A 21,404-nucleotide genomic window follows, 5' to 3' on the forward strand; every position below is an offset into this window, starting at 1 on the left:
TAATTTGTATTATTTAATTTGTATTTTTTTATTATATTGTTTTTGTTCTGAATACAGTCATGCACCTCATAATGACATTTTGGTCAGCGACAGACCGAGTATACAGTGGTAGTCCCACGAGATTACAATGGAGCTGAAAAATTCCTGTCACCTAGTGACGCCACAGCCATAGTAACATTGCCGCACAACACATTGCTCATGCGTTTGTGGTGGTCCTTCCCAAGGTGTTCCAGAAGAAGGCATGGTTATCATAGGAGACGACCGCTCCATGCGTGGTCCTGCCCCCGCCGACCTTCCCGTGGGACAAGACATGGAGGTGGAGACAGTGACACTGATGATCCTGACCCTGTGCAGGCCCAGGCTACTGTGTGTGTTAGTCCTTAACAAAAAGTTTTAAACATAAAAAACAAATAATTTTTTAAATTGAAAAAAGCTTATAAAGTAAGATACAAAGAAAGAAGACATTTTTGTACAGCTGTACAGCGTGCTTGCGTTTTAAGCTAAGTCTTATTACAAGAGGGTCAAAAAGTTAAAAAAATTATTTACGTAAAGTAAAAAAGTTACAGTAAGCTACAGTCAATTTATTATTAAGGAAATAAATGCTTTTTAGAAATTTAGTGTTTACAAAGTCTACAGCAGTGTACGTACGGGAATGTCCCAGGCTTTCACCTTCGCTCGCCACTCACCGACTCACCCAGATCAACTTCCAGTCCTGAGAGCTCCATTGGTTGTAAGTGCCCTATATATACAGGTGTACTATTTTTTATCTTTTATACTGTATTTTTACTGTCCTATTCTATGTTTAGATACACAAATACCATTCTGTTATGGTTGCCCACAGTGTTCAGTACAGTAACCTGCTGTACAGGTTTGTGGCCTAGGAGCAACAGGCTACACGTTATAGCCTAGGTGTGTGGTAGGCTACGCCATCTAGCTTTGTGTAAGTGCACTCTGATGTTTGCATGACAACAAAATCATCCAATGACACATTTCTTAGAATGTACCCACTTCATTAGGCTACGCATGACCGTATTTTCAACCCAAGGTTGATTGACTCCACAGATGTGGAACCCACAGATACAGAGGGCTGACTGTGCATACATACTGTCTATTCCATTTTCTGTTGCTATCATGGAATACCCAAGACTCGGTCATCTACAAAGGGAATACATTTATTTCTTAAGTCTAAGATCCAGGTGCCAGCATCTGGTGAGGGCCTTCTTCCTCTCCCATAACACGGTAGAGGGCATCGTGTAGCAAGAAGGCAAGAGCGTGTCTCCTCGAGTCTCTCTTCTTCTTCTTCCAAAGCCACCAGTCCAATCATGGGGGCCCTTTCTGATGACCTCATCTAATCCTAACTACCTCCCAAATACCATCAACCTACGAATCTGGGGATTAAGTTTCCAATGCATGAAATGGGGGAAACATTCAAACCATAGCATATATTTATATGCTTTTAGTTCTAACCAAGTTAGTACCATACAGCAATACTGTTTTGAAACCTGCTTTTTGTTTTCAGTTAAAAATTATATATTTTTTAGCATTCTACCTCTGGTATTGATTAACTAGGTTGGTTTTTGAACCAATACTCCCATTGAGAACTAGAAAAGTTGGACAACATATAACAAAATTTGAAGGCATCTGAAAAATTACCAAGGCAGTGGAATTTTGTAGTGCTAAAATCTGCAAGAGGAAGGAAATCAAGAAAAATGAACCCAAAATTTGGGGCCTTTTTACCACTCACAGCAACAGAAAGATTCCATGAGCAAGATGGAGACTGAAATGTAGGGAAACCAGGGAGCTTTCATCAGTCCTGAGAGGCTGCTGCAACCAAAGTGGCGCTCGGGTACACTGGGGAGGAGGGAGCCTGGGAGACCCCCAGGCATTCTGGGGGGGCCCCAAAGAGCTATGCTCTAGTTATAAGGGCAAACCAGACCTCATGAAGGCTGAAGCCCATCTTCAAACATGTCAATTCCTGCCTGAATTAGGAAGACCTTCCCCTGGACTATCTAAAGTCCAGAAGTAAGTCCATATCCTCTGTGGAGGAAGAGAACATCACCTAGAACCTCAAATTACCTCTGCAATTTTTCAAACACAATGTTTGGCACTCACAAAGATATATATTAATAATAAAGACGACTAGAGGGCTCTTGCTACCAGGGAAATAGCTGTGGCAGACCACTGCCCTATAGCTGTGGTCTGCAACCCCTGGGCTGCAGACCAGTACTGGTCCACGGCCTGTTAGGAACAGCAGGAGGTGAGTGGTGGGTGAGCAAGCAAAGCTTCATCTGTATTTATAGCCGCTCCCCATTGCTAGCCACTCCCCCCCACCCACCCCCACCCACGGTCTGTGGAAAAATTGTCTTCCACGAAACTGGTCCCTGGTGCTAAAAAGGTTGGGGACCACTGCCCTATGGAATGCAATTAGAAAAGCAGATAAAATGCAATGGCTGGGCCCAGTGCTTCACACTTGTAATCCCAGCACTCTGGGAGGCAGAGGCAGGAGGATCACTTGAGCTCAGGAGTTCGAGACCGGCCTGAGCAGGTGTGAGACCCCATCTCTACTAAAAATAGGAAAATTAGCCAGGTGTGGTGGTCGGCGCCTGTAGTGCCATCTACTCGGAGGCTGAGGCAGGAGGATCTCTCAAGCCCAGGAATTTGAGGCTTCAGTGAGCTATGATGATACCACTGCACTCTATCCCAGGTGACAGAGCAAAACACTGTCTCAAAGAAAAAGCAGATAAAATGCAAAAGTCATGGTTAAAGTCACCAGAGAGTGTGGTAGTCAGTGAGGACTATACAGGATGATTCTGGGGAGGGGAGCTCTGGAGAGGACGCTGACGGCCTGTGGCTGACTCTTCCTTGGAGGCCTCTGGCAAGTCAGCGAATAGGTAAAACCTGAGAAGGCTTTGCCCAGCCAGTGGGTCACTGTCAGGGGACTGAGAAATCAGTGGAGCTTCAGAAGTCTCAGGAGGCATAAGTGACAAAACTTGGGTACTTGAGGAGTCTCCAAAATATGATTGGTTTTGCCTCACTACATTTGCCCAACTCTGTAACGCTCAGGGCAGCAGGCTAAAATTTCAAGCAGAGAATTTGGGGCAATTTGATGACACCAAGGAAACAAAGATTAGAATTTAGGACTTGCCAGGATAAAGGGTCCCTGTGAACATTCCAGAGACTCAGTTGGAAACCTTGGAGGTCTATGTATGCCCCAGGATAAGGAGCTCACCAGAGGTAGCACGTTGCCATGGAGGCAGAGCCACTACACCCACCCCTGCCAGCTGCTGCTACACTCTGCCCCTCAGGGCCTGAGCAGCACCCCTTCTCCTGGGGAATCGATACCTTGGCCACCCAGAGCAGTCACGCCCCAGTGCTGGAGCCAAAGTGGCACCATTCCTCCTGCCTTGGCTGCCCAGGTAATCACATTCCTTGGCACCTGAGCTGAAGCTGTGCATTGCCTCCCAGGGAACTGGTGCCTTGCATGAGCCAAACAGCTGCCCCTTCAAAGGCTGAGCTGACATGGCATCCTGCATCCCGGGACAACAGAGCATGGACTAAGCTGGGACACCCTGCCTTACAGGCCAAGCAACTGTAGAACCCTGCATCCCTGCAACTGGACTAGCCCCCCAGATTCTGTGATGCTGAGACATCCCACCCCCTCAGGGAGTAGAGTAATTGTTGTGCTGCTGCCCCATGCCCCCTGGCCCAACCCGGAGCTAAACTCCACCACTCCTAGGTCCTTGCTGTCTCACAGGGCCTGGGATACTGCCATGTCCCACTTTCTCAGGGTCCAAAGTCACCACTACATGGTATCTCAACCTGCAGGGCCTCAGTTGCTGCTGTGACCTATAGTTATGCTCTGCTCCCTGGACCTAAACCTTCAGAGCACTCCTTATTCCTCTGGAGCCTTGGCTGCCGGGCTCAGAATCATAGCTATAATATAGCCCCTGGGGCCTAAGCTGCTGGGGCAATGCCTCACAGTCACAGACCCCAGCTCTGTAGGCAATCTACATCTAACCCTGTCTGAGAGAGTGAATTTGCATCCCAAGACCGAGGTGCCACAGGACTCAGGCACCATAGCCACTCTGAGCACCTGTGTTCTGGTACCCAGCACCACTGCAGCTGCTTGTGGGCCATGTCAGACCCCAAACCAAAAGGGATACCCCCACCTAAGAGTTCTATCATGGAGAAAATGAAAACAGGAGGGCCCTCTCTTGCCACTGAGAACTCTAACAGCACAAACTGCTGCCATTGCTGCCACAAACTTCTGCAACCTAGGTGACCACTGAGGCACCCACAATCGTCACAGACGTTGATTGAAGCTGAAGAAGCTGCACAGAGGCTACACTACTACATCCACTTGGAACCAGAGCCACCACACTCTGCCCAACTGGCACCCAAAGACCCATCTGCAGATGAAAGTCTTTCCCTACAAAAGCTTCTCTGTAAAGTTTGGAAGAGGTGACTGTTCCAGCAGATGCATGGACATCAACACAGGGATAAAAGAAACATGAAAAAACAAGAAAATGTGGCATCACCAAAGGAACACAATAATTCCCCAGTAACTGACCCCAAAGAAAAGAAAATTTGTGAATTGCCAGAAAAAGAAATCAAAATAATCTTCTTAAGAAAACTTGGCAAGATACATGATCCAAGATACAGATAGATAATTTAACAAAATTAGGGAAACAATTCATGATCTGAATGAGAAAGTCAACAAACACACAGATGTCATAAAAAAGGAACCAAACAGAAATCTTGAAACTGAAGAATTCAATTAATGAAATTAAAAATACAATAGTGAGCTTCAACAGTAGATCAGATCAAGCAGAAGAAAGTATCTGTGAACTTGAAGGTAGGTCTTTTGAAATCACCTAGTCAAAGGAAAAAAAGAAGAGAATTTATAAAGTAAAGACAGTCCATGGGCCTCATAGCAAACCATTAAGGGAACACACTATTGCCTTATCTCTTCTTTTAAGGAGAAGAGATAGAGAAAGGGACAAAAAGCTTATTTAATAAAATAAATGCTGAAGATTTCTCAAGTCTTGGAAGAAATATATACATCCTGATCCATGAAGCTGAAAGGTCATCAAACATATTTAACCCAAAGAGGTCCTCTTCAAGGCACCTTATAATCAAACTATCACAAGTCAAGATCAAAGAGAGCATTTTAAAATCAACAAGAGAAAAAGCATCAAGTCACATATAAGGGAATCTCCATTAGACTATCAGCAGATTTCTCAAGAGAAACAGTGCCAGCCAGGAGAGAATGAGATGATATATTCAAAGTGCTGAAAGAAAAAAAATAAAAAATAAAAAATAAAACTGTTAGCCAAGAATACTATACCTAGTAAAATTGTCTTCCATAAATCAGAGTGGAAAAGATATCCAAAGAAAATCAAAAAGTGGAAAATATATCCAAATACTAACCAAGTAAAAACTGGTATGGCTATCCTAATAGCAAAGAAATAGACTTTAAGGCAAAAATATTACTAAAGATAAAGAGAGATATTTCATAATCATAAAGGGGTCAGTTAAGCAGAAAGCTATCACAATTCCAAATCTATATGCATGTAACAACATAGTTTTAAAATATATAAAGCAAAAATTGACAGAATTAAAAGGAGAAACAATAAATTCACACTCACCGTTGGAGAATTTAATACATCTCCCTCAATAGATGAAAATAGACCCAATAAAATCAGTAAAGAAATAGACGAACTAAACAATACAATTAACAAATGAACTAATTGGAAAATATAGAGTACCACATAATTCCTTTTATATAATGTTCAAAAACACGCAAAATGAGTTTATTAGAAATCATGACAGTGGCTAGTTATTAGGAAAAAAAGCATAGTTGTTGGAAAAGGGAATGAGGGAAAGTTTCTGGGGTGCAGGTAATATTCTATAATGGTCTATTAGAAAATAAACCTGGATGGTAGTTAGTTGGGTATATTCACTTAGACATAACTTACCAAAATGTTAGAATTCAATTTTTTTAAGTTTATTAAATATATTTGTGTAGTTAGAATACTACTATAGCAATTTTATCTACATATATCAAAATGGTTAAATCTTGAAAACTATGTTGAATGGAAACAGTACATTGTAGGGGTTAAAATTTTTGTAAGTTATAAAAGATACTATGTATTTTTATGGAGATACATATATATGTAGTAAAAATATAACTTCTGAACAGGAAAAGTACATGCCAATTTCAGAAAAACAGTTATCTATGGGGAGGTAGGGAAGGGAGGAGTACAAAAGAGGCCTCAACTATATCTGCAACCTTTTATTTCTTAAAACATTCTTAAGTAAATATGGCAAAATGTCAACATTTGCTAAATTTGGCTGGAGTGCATATGGATGTTTGCTATAGTTGCTGTAATTTTCTATATAAAATATTTCATAATTTTTTAGGTTTTAAAAATTGTAAATATATATTCATGTCATCAGATATTCTGAAATAAGAATTTTAATGACTGCATTTTTTACTATTATAAATCTTGTATAATTACTTAAATATTGGTGGTATCTGCAGAGACATTCCTAGATGTGGGATTCTTAGGTCAAAAGTTATGAGCATTTTTAAAGCCTCTAATAGATATTGACAGTCATGATAACAGTGTTACTCATTAACCCTTACAGAAAAGTGGAAGCCAAAAAAATCCTTTCTATCTGGCCCTGCGGTATAGTCAGAGATCTACTCTCAATCAGACTCGCATGCCCACTCTAGCCTGTGCCTGTCCTCAAACCCTCACAGCTAATCTTCACAGTCTGCAAGTTCTATTATACTACCCGGCCAGATTAAGCTAACCTCCAACGTGTACAAATTGCATACAGATAATAAGATAACAAGCCTGGGTCATTAGAGGACCCCCCAAGGAAATGAGAGAGGAGACACTACAGCGGTCGTTCCTATCTTCAGCGTGAGAGACCACAGGTCACAACCTTGACTAGCCCAAGGATGAGTCATTCTGGGTAGAGTTCTGCTCATGTGGTTTTCTGTACATGGGAAGTTCACGAAGTCTCTGGGCCCAGCTCCCTTCTACCATGTGGTTTTAGTAAATTACAGGCAAACCTGCTGCTTCTCAGTAGGAGAATACTGATTTTCCTTCCCTGCATGCAATTGAAAGGAAACGGAGAATTACGGGTAAAAGTTTCCCCCTCCACTCCCCAAACTGCTGCTTTCTGATTTAAACCCCCCTGAAAGCTTGATAGTGGGCATTCTCTGAGCCACTCTGTTCCCACCCCGCCCCAGCTCCTCACTCCCCAACCTTGCAAGTTATGCGCCAGTAAAAAACATTGCTCATCTGCATCTGCATCCTGTGGGTCCACAAAACCTCAGCACACCATCCAGGCAAGTTGACAGAGACCGTAACCCTGGGTTGAAAACTCACCGGCCAGCTGTGCCCAGGCCTGCTCCACTGTGAAGCAGCAGAAGCTGGTGAAAGAAGCCAACAAGCCCTATCAGTCAACGTAGACTGCGTTGGAGTGAAAAGGCGACAGAGTGGGATGGAACAGCCCCAGTGGAGCTGAGGCAGGGTAGGAAGGTGGAGCCTTAGGCTCCAGCCCAGGAACAAGCCCATTCCCTCAAAGGAATGGCTGACAGCTCTCATCTTGACTGGCACTTTCACCTACATTGTAAAAGGGCCTCCTGAATGCCATTCCCCACCCCTGCGCCGCCAGCACCCCTGCCATATGCCTAGGAGCCAGAATGGTTCAATGGTTAATGGTTTAATGGTTCAATGGTTAGCCAGAATGGTCAATCAGATGGCTGCCTCTGCACTCCCCCTGCCTGGCGAGCTGTCAAAGCCTCCCAAAGTCGTGGTGCTTAGTCCCTGGCTTCCAGGCTGGCCCATCGTGGAGCTACATGCCACGCGGGGCAGCGCAGGTCATGTCCTGACTCTCCGCCAGCCTCCTCCAGCACAGAAGAAGAAATGAAATGAACCCGGGAGCCTTATGACTGATTGATTTTTCCACAAGGGCCTGACGGGTTGGACGAGCAGCATAAGGAAATCACTGCCACTCCCAAGCGGCACAGGAGTTGGAAGGCACCTGAGTAAGCCGCTCAGTCTTTCACTGTGCGATGTCAGAGGGCCCCAGGAAGGGGGATCCCCAAGGGCTGCTGTGAAGTATTAGATCGACTCTTTCCCTCTGCATGTGACAGTATTTCTACACACCCTGTTGACACACGAGCATGCTGCATCGTGGCTGCACGGCGAGGCGCCACCTCCCCACACAGCACCGTTCTTGGCCCTCCATGCCATCCTCACTGGCCAAGAACCAAAATGTAACGGGCTGAATCCTGCACTTGGAAACAGAAACCCACCTGTAGGGTGCTGCAGTATGAGATCCAGACTGCTCAGCAGGCCCTGCGAGTCATTGCTCTGTCCGGCCCCAGCTGGTAACTCTGGCCTCCAGGACCGTGGAATCCCTCCCCCCACCCTGTGTGCCGAAACACTGTCTAGTCCGTGTTCTCCTAATTTGCCCCGCACCTTCCTGCCTCCAAACCTCTGCTCCTGTTCTTGTTCAGCCTAATATACTTTTCCCTCTCTCTCTCTCCCTCTCTCTGTGGAAAGCCTTCTCATTCTTCTAGGCCTGGATTAAGAGGCACCCACACCATAAAACACTCCTCATCTCTCAACAGAGAGTGCATTAGTCTGCCCCCACCTGTATCCCAGTTCAGCTCATGTCATTCTGTTCTGTGTTTTTCATGTGTTCGTTCATTTGACAGGCACGTATTGAAACTTCTACTGTGGCCCAGTCACTGTGCTCAGCATTGAGAATACATACATGGTCCCAGCTTTGCAAACATCACAGTCTAGAGGGGGAGAGAGATATGCAAATAGCTACGTTGCAGGATAAGTTGGAATGACAGATTATGCCCCTCCTCTGCCCAAAGCCACCAGTGTTCTCCCAACTCATGCAGAGTGAAAGCCAAGGTCGTAACTATGACATCGAGACCTTACACAGCCTGGCTCTGGTCGCCTCTCTGAACTCGCCTCTCACCACTCCCCTCTCTCACTCTGGTGACCTCTGACCTCCCACTGTCCCCTCACATCCAGAATGGTTTTGCCCAGAGCATTTGCACTGGCTGTTCCCTCTGCCTGGAAAGTTCCTCCCTTTCTTCCTTCTAGTCTGTTCTCAAATGTCACCTGCTCGATGAGGCCTTCGCTGGCCACCTATCTCCCCCACACTTTATATCCCTCTTCCTAAGCACCGATTCCGTCGTACACACTGTTATTTTACTAGTTTATCCTTCATAGTTTGCTGCTCCGGTGGATCACAATTCCACGTCGGAAGGCATTTTTGTCTGCCTTGTTCTAGTGAACTCTATCTGGAACAGCAACTGGCACATAATAGGTGATCATTAAAGATCCGTCAAATAAATGAATCACAGAACGGTGCATACTATAAGAGATGGGGGCAGGGACAAAGGAAGGGATGATGCTGGTAAATCTCCTCCAGGCCCACCCCTCAGAGCCCAGATCACTCACATAACTGAGATATTCAGATTCAGGGAACAGCTTGTGCTCATTGGTCTCTTGCTAGTTTCACTGGCAAAATACTAAACAGGCTATGCGGCCCGATCCACAGCTATTCATTCAATAGAACGAGTCACCTATTATACTCTGTGCTAAGATGACGCTGGGATCTGGGGGCTTAGTGATGAGCAAGACGGCCTGTTCCCTGCTTTATAGAGTTTATAATCAAATGGACAAGAAAATGAACGAACATTATAAATTGTAACAAATGCTAGAACTCCTGCCCAAGTCACATGCTCCTGGGACTAAGAGGCAATTTTGCTTAGTGGGTAGAAGCGTGGATTCAGAAATCGTACTGCCTGATTTATCCCTGGTTCCATTGTTTATTAGCTGTGTGACCTTGGGTGAGTAACTTAGCTTCTGTTTCTTCCTGTGCAAAACAGGAATCTTAATAGCACCTTATTATTGGAGTTACTGTGAGGAAGAAATAGGTAATCCATTACCAGACTGGCACAGTAAAATGTCATCCAGTTGTCACTGTTGTTAGGGGAAGAAGGGCTCACTTGGCAGGTCCAGTGCAGCCCAAAGCCATGCTGTATGACGTCATTACATAGCTCACTGATAGGTAAGCAGATGTTTCCTAACTGGCCTCAAGTGTGCAATCAGTCAGTGGCAGGAATAGAAAAAAAGCAGCCAGAACTTTTCACTGCCTTGGTCTAATCAGCATAGCATACACCTTCCTCCCTGCGTGTGATGTGATTATTCCCTTGCGCAGAATAAGATTTGGGCTTAGTTTAGATCCATAACTAAGTGTGCATTATGCAGTATACTGAGCAGTAAATGGAGATCACAGGGCCTCCTGCAGTGGGAGCTGCAATTAGTGCCCCAGGACACTTCTGTTCTGGCTTCCCCGCATCCTCACCTCCCTTCCTCCGCTCTCTCCCCAGTGCCCACAAGCACAGGTGGCTCTGGACACTGGGCAGCCTTGGGGGAGGCTCAAGCTCGCTGAACTGAGCTTTAGGCTTCTAAGGGCCAACAGCAGTTGTAGCCCCCCAGCTGCGCCAATTAATCCTGAGTCTGTGACACAGTGTGTCACTGGGCACCTTCCAGAATCCCCTCAACCCACATCCACAGTCCTCCCCTTCCTTCGCTTCCCATGCTTTTCGTCCCTGTCCTTTGGCAGCCCCGCCTTCCCCAGCAAACTCCCAGGCGGCCACACAACTTCAAAGCATCCTTCCCTTTCCAGAGTCCCAGGAGCACTCCATGAGCACGACTCTTAGCACATCATCTCGTGGTGTTAGGTTACATTTCTCTCCCCACCTAAACAGTGACCTCCTTCAAGGCTGACATTGTGTTTCTTTTTGTTTCTACCCGCCCCCACCCCGAGCCTCGCATGCAATAAGAGGATAATAAGTGTTGGTTAAGAATGAACAACCCAATGAAGGAAGGAAGGAAAGAATGAGCAAATGCTTTCCAAAGGACAAATCCAAGAAGGGACAGGGTGGGGAAGGGCAGCAGAGGACCAAAGTCTGGGCAGGCGTGACGGTTGCTCGGCCCCAGCACGGGCTAGGCAAGAGCATAACCTTAGGGATTTTGCAGCATAAGCATGAAATCTGTAGCTCCAGCCCTAGACCTGTCAGTCACGGCTATGACCCCGGGCAGTCTGCTCGCCTTTCAGGGCTGGGTTCCTTCATCTACAAAGGGAGGGAGTTGGGCTAAGTGATCTCTTCCAGCTTTAATATATTAGGATTTTTGAATCTAATTCTTGACTGGCAAATTTAAACTAATAGAAAAATATATTCCCCATCCCCACCTCCAGGTCCCCCCAAGTCTCCCTTTATGAAAGAACCCAGAAAGAAGGTCACTGACATCTTCTCCATGGGTTTATGCAGTGGTCTTTCTCACACTCGAACGGGCGGTCACCAAATGGAATTGCGTCTCTCACAGTGTGGTGCTAGCCAGCAGGCAGGGTCCCGGGCAGAACTCCAGTTTAGAGCCACTGGACAAAAGCATAATTTATTCACCACATTTCAGGTAATACTCAGAGAAGGATGAATTGAGAGGAATCAGGCTTCAGGAAAAAAAATGCTTAAGGAATAAAAAGGAAGAGACTTGAGAGATGAAATAAATTGTGTTTTATGGGACTTTAAATATCACTTTTTTCTTGTCTTGCCTGGAGCAAAACAGATGAGAAAATCTTCCTCCAGCTGGTATAGTGTAGTAGGTAATAAGATACAGGCTTTAGAGACAGCCAGATGTGGGTTGAAAGCCCAGCTCTGTCCCTTATTCGCTGTGGGACCCTGAGCAAGTGTCTTTATCTCTAAGATTCAGCTTCCTCATTGTGAATATATGGGTAATAATAGTATCGACCTCACAGGGTTGCTGTGAGAGTTTAAAAGGATAATGCACAATTATCATCAGTGGATGCTAAAACCCCAGATAAAAGGCTGATGGGGGTATTCACACAACCACAAAGTACTGCTCCACAGATTACTTGTTAATTACAAAGGAGAATGTTACCTCCAGAATGCAGAACTCTGGCAAACACTACCTGAGCCAAGCGATCATAGCATTATCAGGCATGGGCAAACTGACATTTTATGCCCCCTGCTGTGATGAACTGAGAAAGACACAATATCACTTATGCAGTTTTCTTGCCAATAATATCTAACCTGAATGTCTCCATGAGGAAACCACACAAATGTAAACTAAGGGCATTTTGCAAAACAGCTAGCTTGGATTCTTCAAAATTGTCAATGTTATAAAAGGGGAAAAATGCTCAGAAACTATTCTAATTAAAGGAGACTAAAGAAATATGAAAAGTACGCTTTGTTTGGAACCAGAAAAGAGCCTGAATAGCCAAAGCAACCTTAGGCAAAAGGAACCAATCTGGAGGTATCACTTTATCAGGCTTTAAGCTATACTACAAGGCTATAGTAACCAAAACAACATGGTACAGGCACAAAAATAGAGACATAGACCATTGGAACAGAACAGAGAACCCAGATATAAAACCATCCACACATTTCCATCTGATCTTTGCAAAGTAGACAGCAATAGACACTGGGGAAAAGAATCTCTACTCAATAAATGGTGCTGGGAAATTGGATAACCACATGTAGAAGATTGAAACAGGATCTGCACCTCTCACAAAAATTAATTCAAGATGGATCACAGACTTAAACTTAAGACATGAAACCATAAGAATTCTAGAAGAAAATGTTGGAAAAACTCTTGTAGATATTGGCCTAGGCAAAGAATTTATGAAGAAGACCCCAAGGGCGATCACAGCAAACAACAAAAATTAATAAATGGGACTTGGTTAAATTATAAAGCTTCTGCACAGCCAAGGAAACAATCAACAGAACAAATAACCTACAGAATGGGAGAAAATATTCACAAGCTACTCATCCAATACAGGGCTAATAACCAGAATCTAGAAAGAACTCAAACAAATCAGCAAGAAAAAAATCAAACAACTCCATTAAAAAGTGGGCAAAAGACATGAATAGAAACTTTTGAAAAGAAGACAGACTAATGGCCAATAAAACATATAAAAAAAATGCTCAACGTCACTAATCATCAGGGAAATGAAAATCAAAACCACAATGAGATATCACCTAACCCCAGGGAGAATGGCTTTTATCAAAAAGTCCCAAAACAATAGATGCTGGCATGGATGTGGAGAGAAAGGTACACTTATACACTGTTGGTGGGACTGCAAACTAGTATAATCTCTATGGAAAGTAGTACAGAGATTCCTCAAAGAACTAAAAGTAGACCTACCATTTGATCCAGCAATCCCACTACTGGGTATATACCTAAAGGAAAAAAAAAGTCATTTTATCAAAAAGACAACTGCACTCAAATGTTTATTGCAGCACAATTGACAATCTCAAAGATGTGGAAACAACCCAAGTGCCCATCAATTCATGAGTGAATTTATAAAATGTGGTACATGTATATCATGGAGCACTATTCAGTCATAAAAAATGATAAATTAACACCTCTTGTAACAATCTGGATGGAAATGAAGACCATTCTCCTAAGTGAAGTATTGCAAGAATGGAAAAACAAACACCACATATACTCACTATTAGATTGGAACTAACCTATCAGCACTCAAGTGCACAGATGGAAGTAAAACTCAATGAAAATCAGATAGGAGGTGGGGGAAGGAGAGGATGGGTGAAATCATACCTAATTCGTACAGTGTACTCTATCTGGGTGATGGGCACACTTTTAACCTTGAATTAAACAGTACGACAGCAATGCATGTAACCCAAACATTTGTACCCTCATAATATTATAAAATTTAAAAAAGAGAAATATGAAAAGTAAATGCAATGTGTGATCCTTGATTAGATCCTGGATTGAAAGAAACAATAGATGAAGGAAGGAAGGATGGAAGGAAGGAAGGAAAGAAGAGATAGAGGAAGTATTACAGAAAAATAGGGGAAATTTGAATAAGGAGTATGTAATAGATAGTGGAATTGTTTTAATGTTAACTTTCCTGAGTGTGATCATTGTATTTTAGTTATATAAAAGAATGTTCTTGTTCTGAGGAGATATATACTAGAACATTTAGGAGTGAAGTGTCATAATGTCTGCATGTAACCTTCAAGTGGCTCAAATAGAGAGAGAGAAATAAAGCAAAAATGTGAAACCACGTATAAGAAACTAGGTATAAGAAATAAAGCAATTGGTGAAACTGGATGTTCATTGTATATTCCTGCAACTTTTTTTCATGTTTTAAGTGTTTTAAAAATAAAGATGGAGTGGGGAAAGGATAATGCATGTAAGGTTCTTGGTATATAATAACAGCTCAATAAATAGTAAATATGATATGCTGATGATGATGATACCTTGATTGGATTGGAAACCATTTAAACCTAAAAATGCCTGTTTTATCCTCACATCTCAGTTTCTGACTTTCCATGTGAGATGTTCAAGCCACTAGCCCGTTCTGGGGTTCAGTTTTCCCACCTATAAAGCAGGAGAGACGTTAGGAGGGAAACTGAGAGGATGACAAAGATTACACATACAATCAAATTCCTCTCAGGGGTTGGGATAAATCACTCCTGCTTCCGTAATTACGATGGTAACAACCTCTGATTATTCGCATAAACTCTACCCTGGTTTATTTTTCTCCTTTTGCATCCTCTTTCATACTCTGATGAAATTATTGTTCCTCTGTGCTTTTTAAATGCCCTATGAAGGTCAAAAGGGGAAAAGCAATGCCTGTTTGAGAAGGCTGGAAGAGAAGGCAGGCCCTATCTCATGGATGATACAATTCTACAATCATCGATTGAGTATCTTCCTCTGTGTCAGGCACTTGAGATGCAAAAAGGGCAGTAAAATTATTTCCTGTCTTTGCTTGAAGGGCTTATAACCTATTGGAGGGAAAAAACACATAATGAAGAAACTAGACAAGCCATATGAACTCTTTGCTCAACATTGTGTGGCCTGGAAAATGTAGTAGGTTCATAGTAAGTAGATACTCACTACATCATTGTTGAGAAAAAGAACAGCTGAATGGATGGGTGGATGGATGGATGGCCAAGCAGTCGGACCAAAGAATGGAAAGGATGACATGGGACCAAGAGAAAGAACGACCAATTCCACATGAAGACTTTAGGAGGCTGGGGAAAGGCCACTAGTCTATTGATGTTTGAATTAGACATTGAAGGACCAGGAAAATTTCATGTGGGATGAAAAGCATCCTAGAGGAACAGCATCATGCAAGGAATAATTTTTGGTTTTTCGGTAAATCTGTCCTATTGAGAGGAAGAAATCAGAAGAATACAATGTTAGTGATGTAATCACCGAAGTGAACCTATTCTGAACCAAAAGGGAGGATTGTAGCACTTGCTGGAAGAGGAACAACACAGTTTTGTTCCACGAGCATTAGTGAGCACACACCATGTTGCAGAGAGATATTGTTCAGCCTGAAGGTACAGAGGCAGTAAGACACTGCCATGGGCCGGAGGGGCCCACAGCTTGGTAGCAAGATCTTGACTATAGATGTTTTTGTGCTGACCTACAGAAATAAAAGTTGAAGAACAAGAAGAAAGCAGTCTGCAACTAAAAACTAGCTCTTAAGGAAAAGTTTTTGCTGAACATTGTGTGGCATGCAAAATATCGTAGGGTCACAGTAAGTAGAAATTCAGTAAATCATTGTTGAATAAAAGAATAGCTACGTGGATGGATGGACAGCAGACAAAAGAATGGAGAAGTTGGTCATGAATAATTCTAAATGCAGGCAAAGTAGTAATGCCCAGGAATTGCCTCCTTAAGAATGTGTCTACACCAAAGCTGCCAGGGGCTCGTTTTGGTTCCTGGGAGCCTTGCACAAGCAAAAGAGTTTTACAATGCCTAGAATCACTTAGAAAACGTAAAAGAGGAAGGAAAGCCAAAGCTTAGATAAGGAGTAACTGAAAACAGTACTTGCATGAGACAACTTATACTCATTGCCATATTTTAATTTTGCCCTAATCATATCTTTTCTTAAGAACTGTAAAGCCTAGGTTATAATTAAGACATAGCCTAATAGTTAAACTGTTGATCTAATAAGGAGTTTTCTTTTTAGAAAAAGCAAAATAATATGGCTGAATCATGCTTTTCATCTCTTACCCCTTCTCAGTCGTACAGAACTGGAATAAATTTATCCATTTTCCCCCGACGATCCCTCCACCTGGCAGGGTGGCATGAACGTGTGGGTATAGTCTAAGGTGGTGACCTGGCCTTTGGAGAATGTCTTGCTGCCCTCCAGAATTAATGACAGCAAAAGACAACGAAGGCTTTTTCTAGTGGGGAAGCGGTATGGTGTAGCAGTGAATCATGCTGATTCTGGAATCAGACCTTGGGCAACTTCCTTAATTGTTCTAGGCCTCAATCTCCTAATCTGTAAAATGGGGATAAGAGTACCTGCCTCATAAGGTTGCTATAAAGATTAAAATGATAAAGGATAAAAATCAATTAGCATACTGTACCTCATAGAAAACACTCAAAAAATATTAGATATCACTGAGAGATGAGACGGAAAAGGAAAGCAGCTGACCGGGAGCTCGATGGGCCGTGTTGAACTGACCCAGTCCTGGCTCGGTCACCCTACTGGCTGACCTTGAGCAAATCACTTCATCATTCTGCGCTCCAGTGTCTTCACCTTTCAAATAGTTTTCATTTGACTCCAAGGTCCCCTCCAGTCTGAGGCTCTTCACTATTGGAACCGGACACCAGAGAGGAGAAGTAAGGCTGGCTACAAACAAGTCCCCTCTCCCGCCGCCGACTTCCTCTCACCACATGGCCAGGGCTGCTGGGAAGTCTGGGCCCACATGGCTACCTTGAAGGCACCTGGTGGCAGAAAAAGTAAGTCCCCCTCGGTTTGGGGGCCCTGGGAGGCATTGGCCCCCCCAGATCCAGTTATACTTCTGGCTCACTGAAAACACTTCTTCCTCTCCAAGGGCTAACACTGTTGGTTGTGTACTCAACAGCCATTTCTTTCCTCCTTCTTCTCTGAGATCTTACAAGGCAAAGTGAGCCCACCCCCTGGGGTGAATCGTAACGGGTCTACACCAGCAACTCGCAGTGGGAAGTTGTGTTGCCCCCCAGGGGAAGTTAGAAGTTGTCACAGTGACTGGAAGGCTCCTCTGGCACTTAAAAGAGTGAGGGCCAGGGATACTAAATGTCCGGCAATGAGCAGGACAGTCCTGTACAACAACAAATTGTCACCCCAAACACCAAAAGCACAGTATTGAGAAACACTGAATTAAACTATTCATGGACATTCCACTCCCCTTTTCATTACCTTTGCCAGATTGGTTTAGGCTTGGACACGGGCCTATTTTGGTCAACCAGACACGGGCCTATTTTGGTCAACCAGACATTAAAGCCCTTTGGGTGCCTGAGAAAGATTTTCCTCATGATTAAAAAAAAAGGGAGAGGACATCTCCTACTTCTTGCCTGCGTGAGGCACTTGGGCCTCAGTAGCCATGTTGCAACCATGAGGGGAAAGGCCCAGAGAACCCAGAGAGCACCCAGAGCCTGGCATTACTGAGCTGCTCACTCAGCCAGCCTTGGAACCACCTACCCCCAGATGTCTTGTTCAGGGAAAAAAATTAAGTTCTTTTAATTTAATCGAATTTTAATCTGATTCAACCTATTATTTGCAGCCCAAAGCATTCTGAATAATACATTGTTTGACCTAAAGAAGGTGAAAGGAAAAAAAAAAATCACATGATCATGTCAATTGATGCAGAAAAGCATTTGACAAAATTCAACACTCACTACTGATTTTTTAAAAAAGGAACTCCCATAGGAGAGCTCAAAGGAATGGAGGAGAATCTCCTCAATCTGAGAGAGAGCACCTGCGAAAATATTTGCAGCTGACGTCATACTTAGTGGTGAAAGACTGCCTGCCTCCTCCTTGAGATCAGACGCAAGGTCAGGACATCCTCCCTCTCCATTCTCATCCAACATAGTCCTGGAAGTTCTCTTCAGTGCAACAGGACAAGAATGGGGGGCAAGGTATGCGGATTGGAAAGAAAGGAATAAAACTCTCCCCATATGCATATAACATGATTGTCTACGTAGAAAATTCCAAAGAATCTACAAAAAACTCCTAGAACAAAATATGCGTTCAGCAATGTTGAAAGATACAAAATGAACACATGAACACACAGAAATCAATTATATCTCTATATACCAACAATGAACACATAGACACCAAAATTAAAAATATAATACCATTTATAATCACTCAAAAAGAAAAGGAAACATATGGGTGTGAATCTCACAAAGCACGTACAAGACTTTGCCTTAGTCCATTCAGGCTTCTATAACAAAATACCCTAGACTGGGTAGCTTTAAAACAACAGAAATTTATTTCTCACAGTTCTAGAGGCTGGGAAGTCCAAGATCAAGGCACCAGCAGATTCAGTGCCTGGTGAGGGCTCACTCTCTGCTTCATATGTGGCATCTTCTTGCCGTGTCCAGGTAAACAAGCTTCCTCAAGGCTCTTTTATAAGGGCACTAATCCCATTAATGAGGGCTCCACCCTCAAGATCTAATCACCTCCCAGGGGCCCCACCTCTTAATACCACCACATATAAACTTTTCAGGGACACAGACATTCAGCCCATAGAAGACTTGTATGCTGAAAGCTGCAAAACACTGTTGAAAGAAATCAAAGATCTAAATAATGTAGAGACATGCTGTGTTCATAGTTTAGAAAGCCAAGAAATCAAAGATCTAAATAATGTAGAGACAAGCTGTGTTCATAGTTTAGAAGACTCAACAGAGGAAAGATGTTAATTATTCCTCAAATGTATATACAGGTTTAACACAATTCCTATCAAAATCACAGCAAGATTTTTATAGATATAGACTAGCTTATTTTAAAATGTATATGGAAAGGCAAAAGAGCTAGAATAGCTAAAACAATTTTGAAATAGAAGAATAAAGTGGGAGGAATCAGTCTACTCAATTTCAAGGCTTATTATATCAAAATATATAGCTACAGTAACCAAGACTGGATGGTATTGGTGGAGGGATAGACACATAGCTCAATGGAACAGAATAGAGAACCCAGAAATAGACTTGCACAAATATGCATGAGTGATTTTTGGAAAAGGTGCAAAATCAATTCAATGGAGGAAACAGAACCTTTTCAACAAATGGTGCTGGAACAATTGGACATTTACAGGAGGAAAAAAAGTACCCTGCCCTAGGTCCTACAGGTATACAAAAATTAACTCAAAATATATCGTGGACTTATACACAGTATGTTTAGAAAACATACAGGAGAAAATCTTCAGGATCTAGGGTTGGGCAAAGAGATCTTTGACTTGATCAAAAGTATGACCCATAAAAGGAAAAATTGACAAACTGGACTTCTTCAAAATTTAAAACTTGTCCCCTGCAGAAGACCTTGTTAAAAGGATGAAAAAACAACCTACAAACAGAGAGAAAATATTTCTGTAGCCCTGGGTAGAGTGCTGTGGTGTCAGCCTAGCTCACTGCAACCTCAAACTCCTGGGCTCAAGCGATCCTACTGCCTCAGTCTCTCAAGTAAATGGAACTACAGGTACCCACCACCAAGCCTGGCTAATTTTTCCATTTTTCGTAGAGACAAGATCTCACTCTTGCTCAAGCTGGTCTTGAACTCCTGAGCTCAAGCGATCCTCCCACCTTGGCTAGCATTATAGGCATGAGCCACTGTGGCCCAGAGAGAAAATATTTGTAAACCACATACCTGACAAAGGACTTGTACCTAGAATATACAAGAACTCTTACAACTCAACAGTAAAACAACAATCAATTAGAAATTAGGCAAAAAACATGAACAAACATTTCACCAAATAGGATATACAGATGGCAAATAAGAACACGAAAGACGTTCAACATCACTAGCAATTAGTGAATGCAAAGTTAAACCACTAGGACATTATATATGCTTATCAGAATGACTAAGATAAAAGGTAGTGGCCACAAATGCAGGTGAGGATGTAAAGAAACTGAATCTCTCACCCCTGGCTGGTGAAAATGTAAAATGGTGCAGCCAGTCTGGAAAACACTTTGGCAGTTTCTCAAACAACTAAATGTGCAACGACCACATGACCCAGCAGTTACACTCCTGGGCATTTGTCCCAGAGAAATGAAAACTTACGTTTACACAAAAAACCTGTACAAAACTGTTCATAGCAGCTTTATTCATAAACGCGAAAAACTGGAGACAGCCCTGATGTCCTTCCATGAGTGAATGGTTAGACACACTGTGGTTCAGCCGCACGGTGGAATACTACTCAGCAATAAAAGGGAAGGAACTATTGACACACACAGCAACTGATGAATCTTCAGGGAATTACGCTTGAGTGAAATAAAAAACTAGTCCCAGGAGGTTTCATACTACATGATTCCATTTATATAGCTTTCTTGAAATGACAAAATTGCAGAAATGGAGAACAGATTAACAGTTGCCAAGTCTAAAGGGGGCGTAGGGGGGAGGAAGTGGGCGTGGCTATAAAAGGGCAACATGAAGGATCCCTGTATGGAAATGACCTGTCTTGAATGCAGCAATGTTGATGTACTAGCTGTGTTATCATACTACAGTTTTGCAAGACATTACCGTGGAGGGAAACTGGATAAAGGGTACATGGAATGTCTCTGTATTATTTTGTACAACTGCATGTGAATTTACAATTATCTCAAAATTAAAAGTTTAATTGAAAAAGAATGTTTGTTGAGCCAGGAAGCTCTGAGCAGTGTGGTACCGACGTAGAAACTGAGACAAGAACAGGCCCCGCAGGCGAATGAGAGAGGAAAAGCCAACAGCCCCGCATGGGGTCAAGACGGATGTGCACTGATATTTCATTTGCCTAAGGAAGAAAGGAAAGAAATTACCACATAAGCTGATTTACGAAAGAAACCTCTTTCAGCCCGAATCCATCTGAAGCCAGAGGCTCCGTGCAACCTGGCATGCATTCGGGTAGCCAGGCGCCTGGTGCGGAGTCGGCTCCCCAGCGCAGACTGAGTAATCCAATCCTTTTGCTCCCAGGCAGCAGTCTGGACATGTGTTTGCAATCTGAAGGCTTCCCGTGAGGTACACAGGCCCTTAATAACACTTCTTACGGGAACTCTGGTTTTACATGCCAGGCCAGGCTGGAGTTGAACTGAAGCTGTGGTTAGACACAAACAAGGATTTGAAAGGCCAGTCTCCAGCCAGCAGGCTGGACCGTGTGGGCCTTGAGTGTGGGTGGGGGAACTGTTCTCTACGGGTCTCCTCAGAAAAAGATCGTTTGCGTGTGTTTCCCTCGAATCAGAGAAGAAAAACCCCACAGGACTTTTCCGCTTTGCTCCTGCATCTGATGGGAGGCAGAGGAGACGGCACGAAGCCCCCCCAGCACCCTCCACCCC

At 43.2% G+C, this 21,404-nt stretch overlaps 1 protein-coding gene across 1 annotated transcript in view; it reads right to left on the reverse strand.

The window, feature by feature from the left end:
- Positions 1 to 20,982, reverse strand: part of PRMT8 (protein arginine methyltransferase 8) — a 177,651-nt gene extending 156,669 nt beyond the window's left edge. Inside the window, exon 1 of the mRNA XM_045554571.1 lies at positions 20,909 to 20,982. Within this exon, the coding sequence (XP_045410527.1) occupies positions 20,909 to 20,968 (60 nt within the window). The 5' untranslated portion in view covers positions 20,969 to 20,982. The remainder of the gene's footprint in view (positions 1 to 20,908) is intronic.
- Positions 20,983 to 21,404: the final 422 nt, after the last annotated feature.

Source organism: Lemur catta, chromosome 6 (genome assembly GCF_020740605.2).
Source record: "Lemur catta isolate mLemCat1 chromosome 6, mLemCat1.pri, whole genome shotgun sequence".
Classification (NCBI taxonomy): Eukaryota; Metazoa; Chordata; class Mammalia; order Primates; family Lemuridae; genus Lemur; species Lemur catta.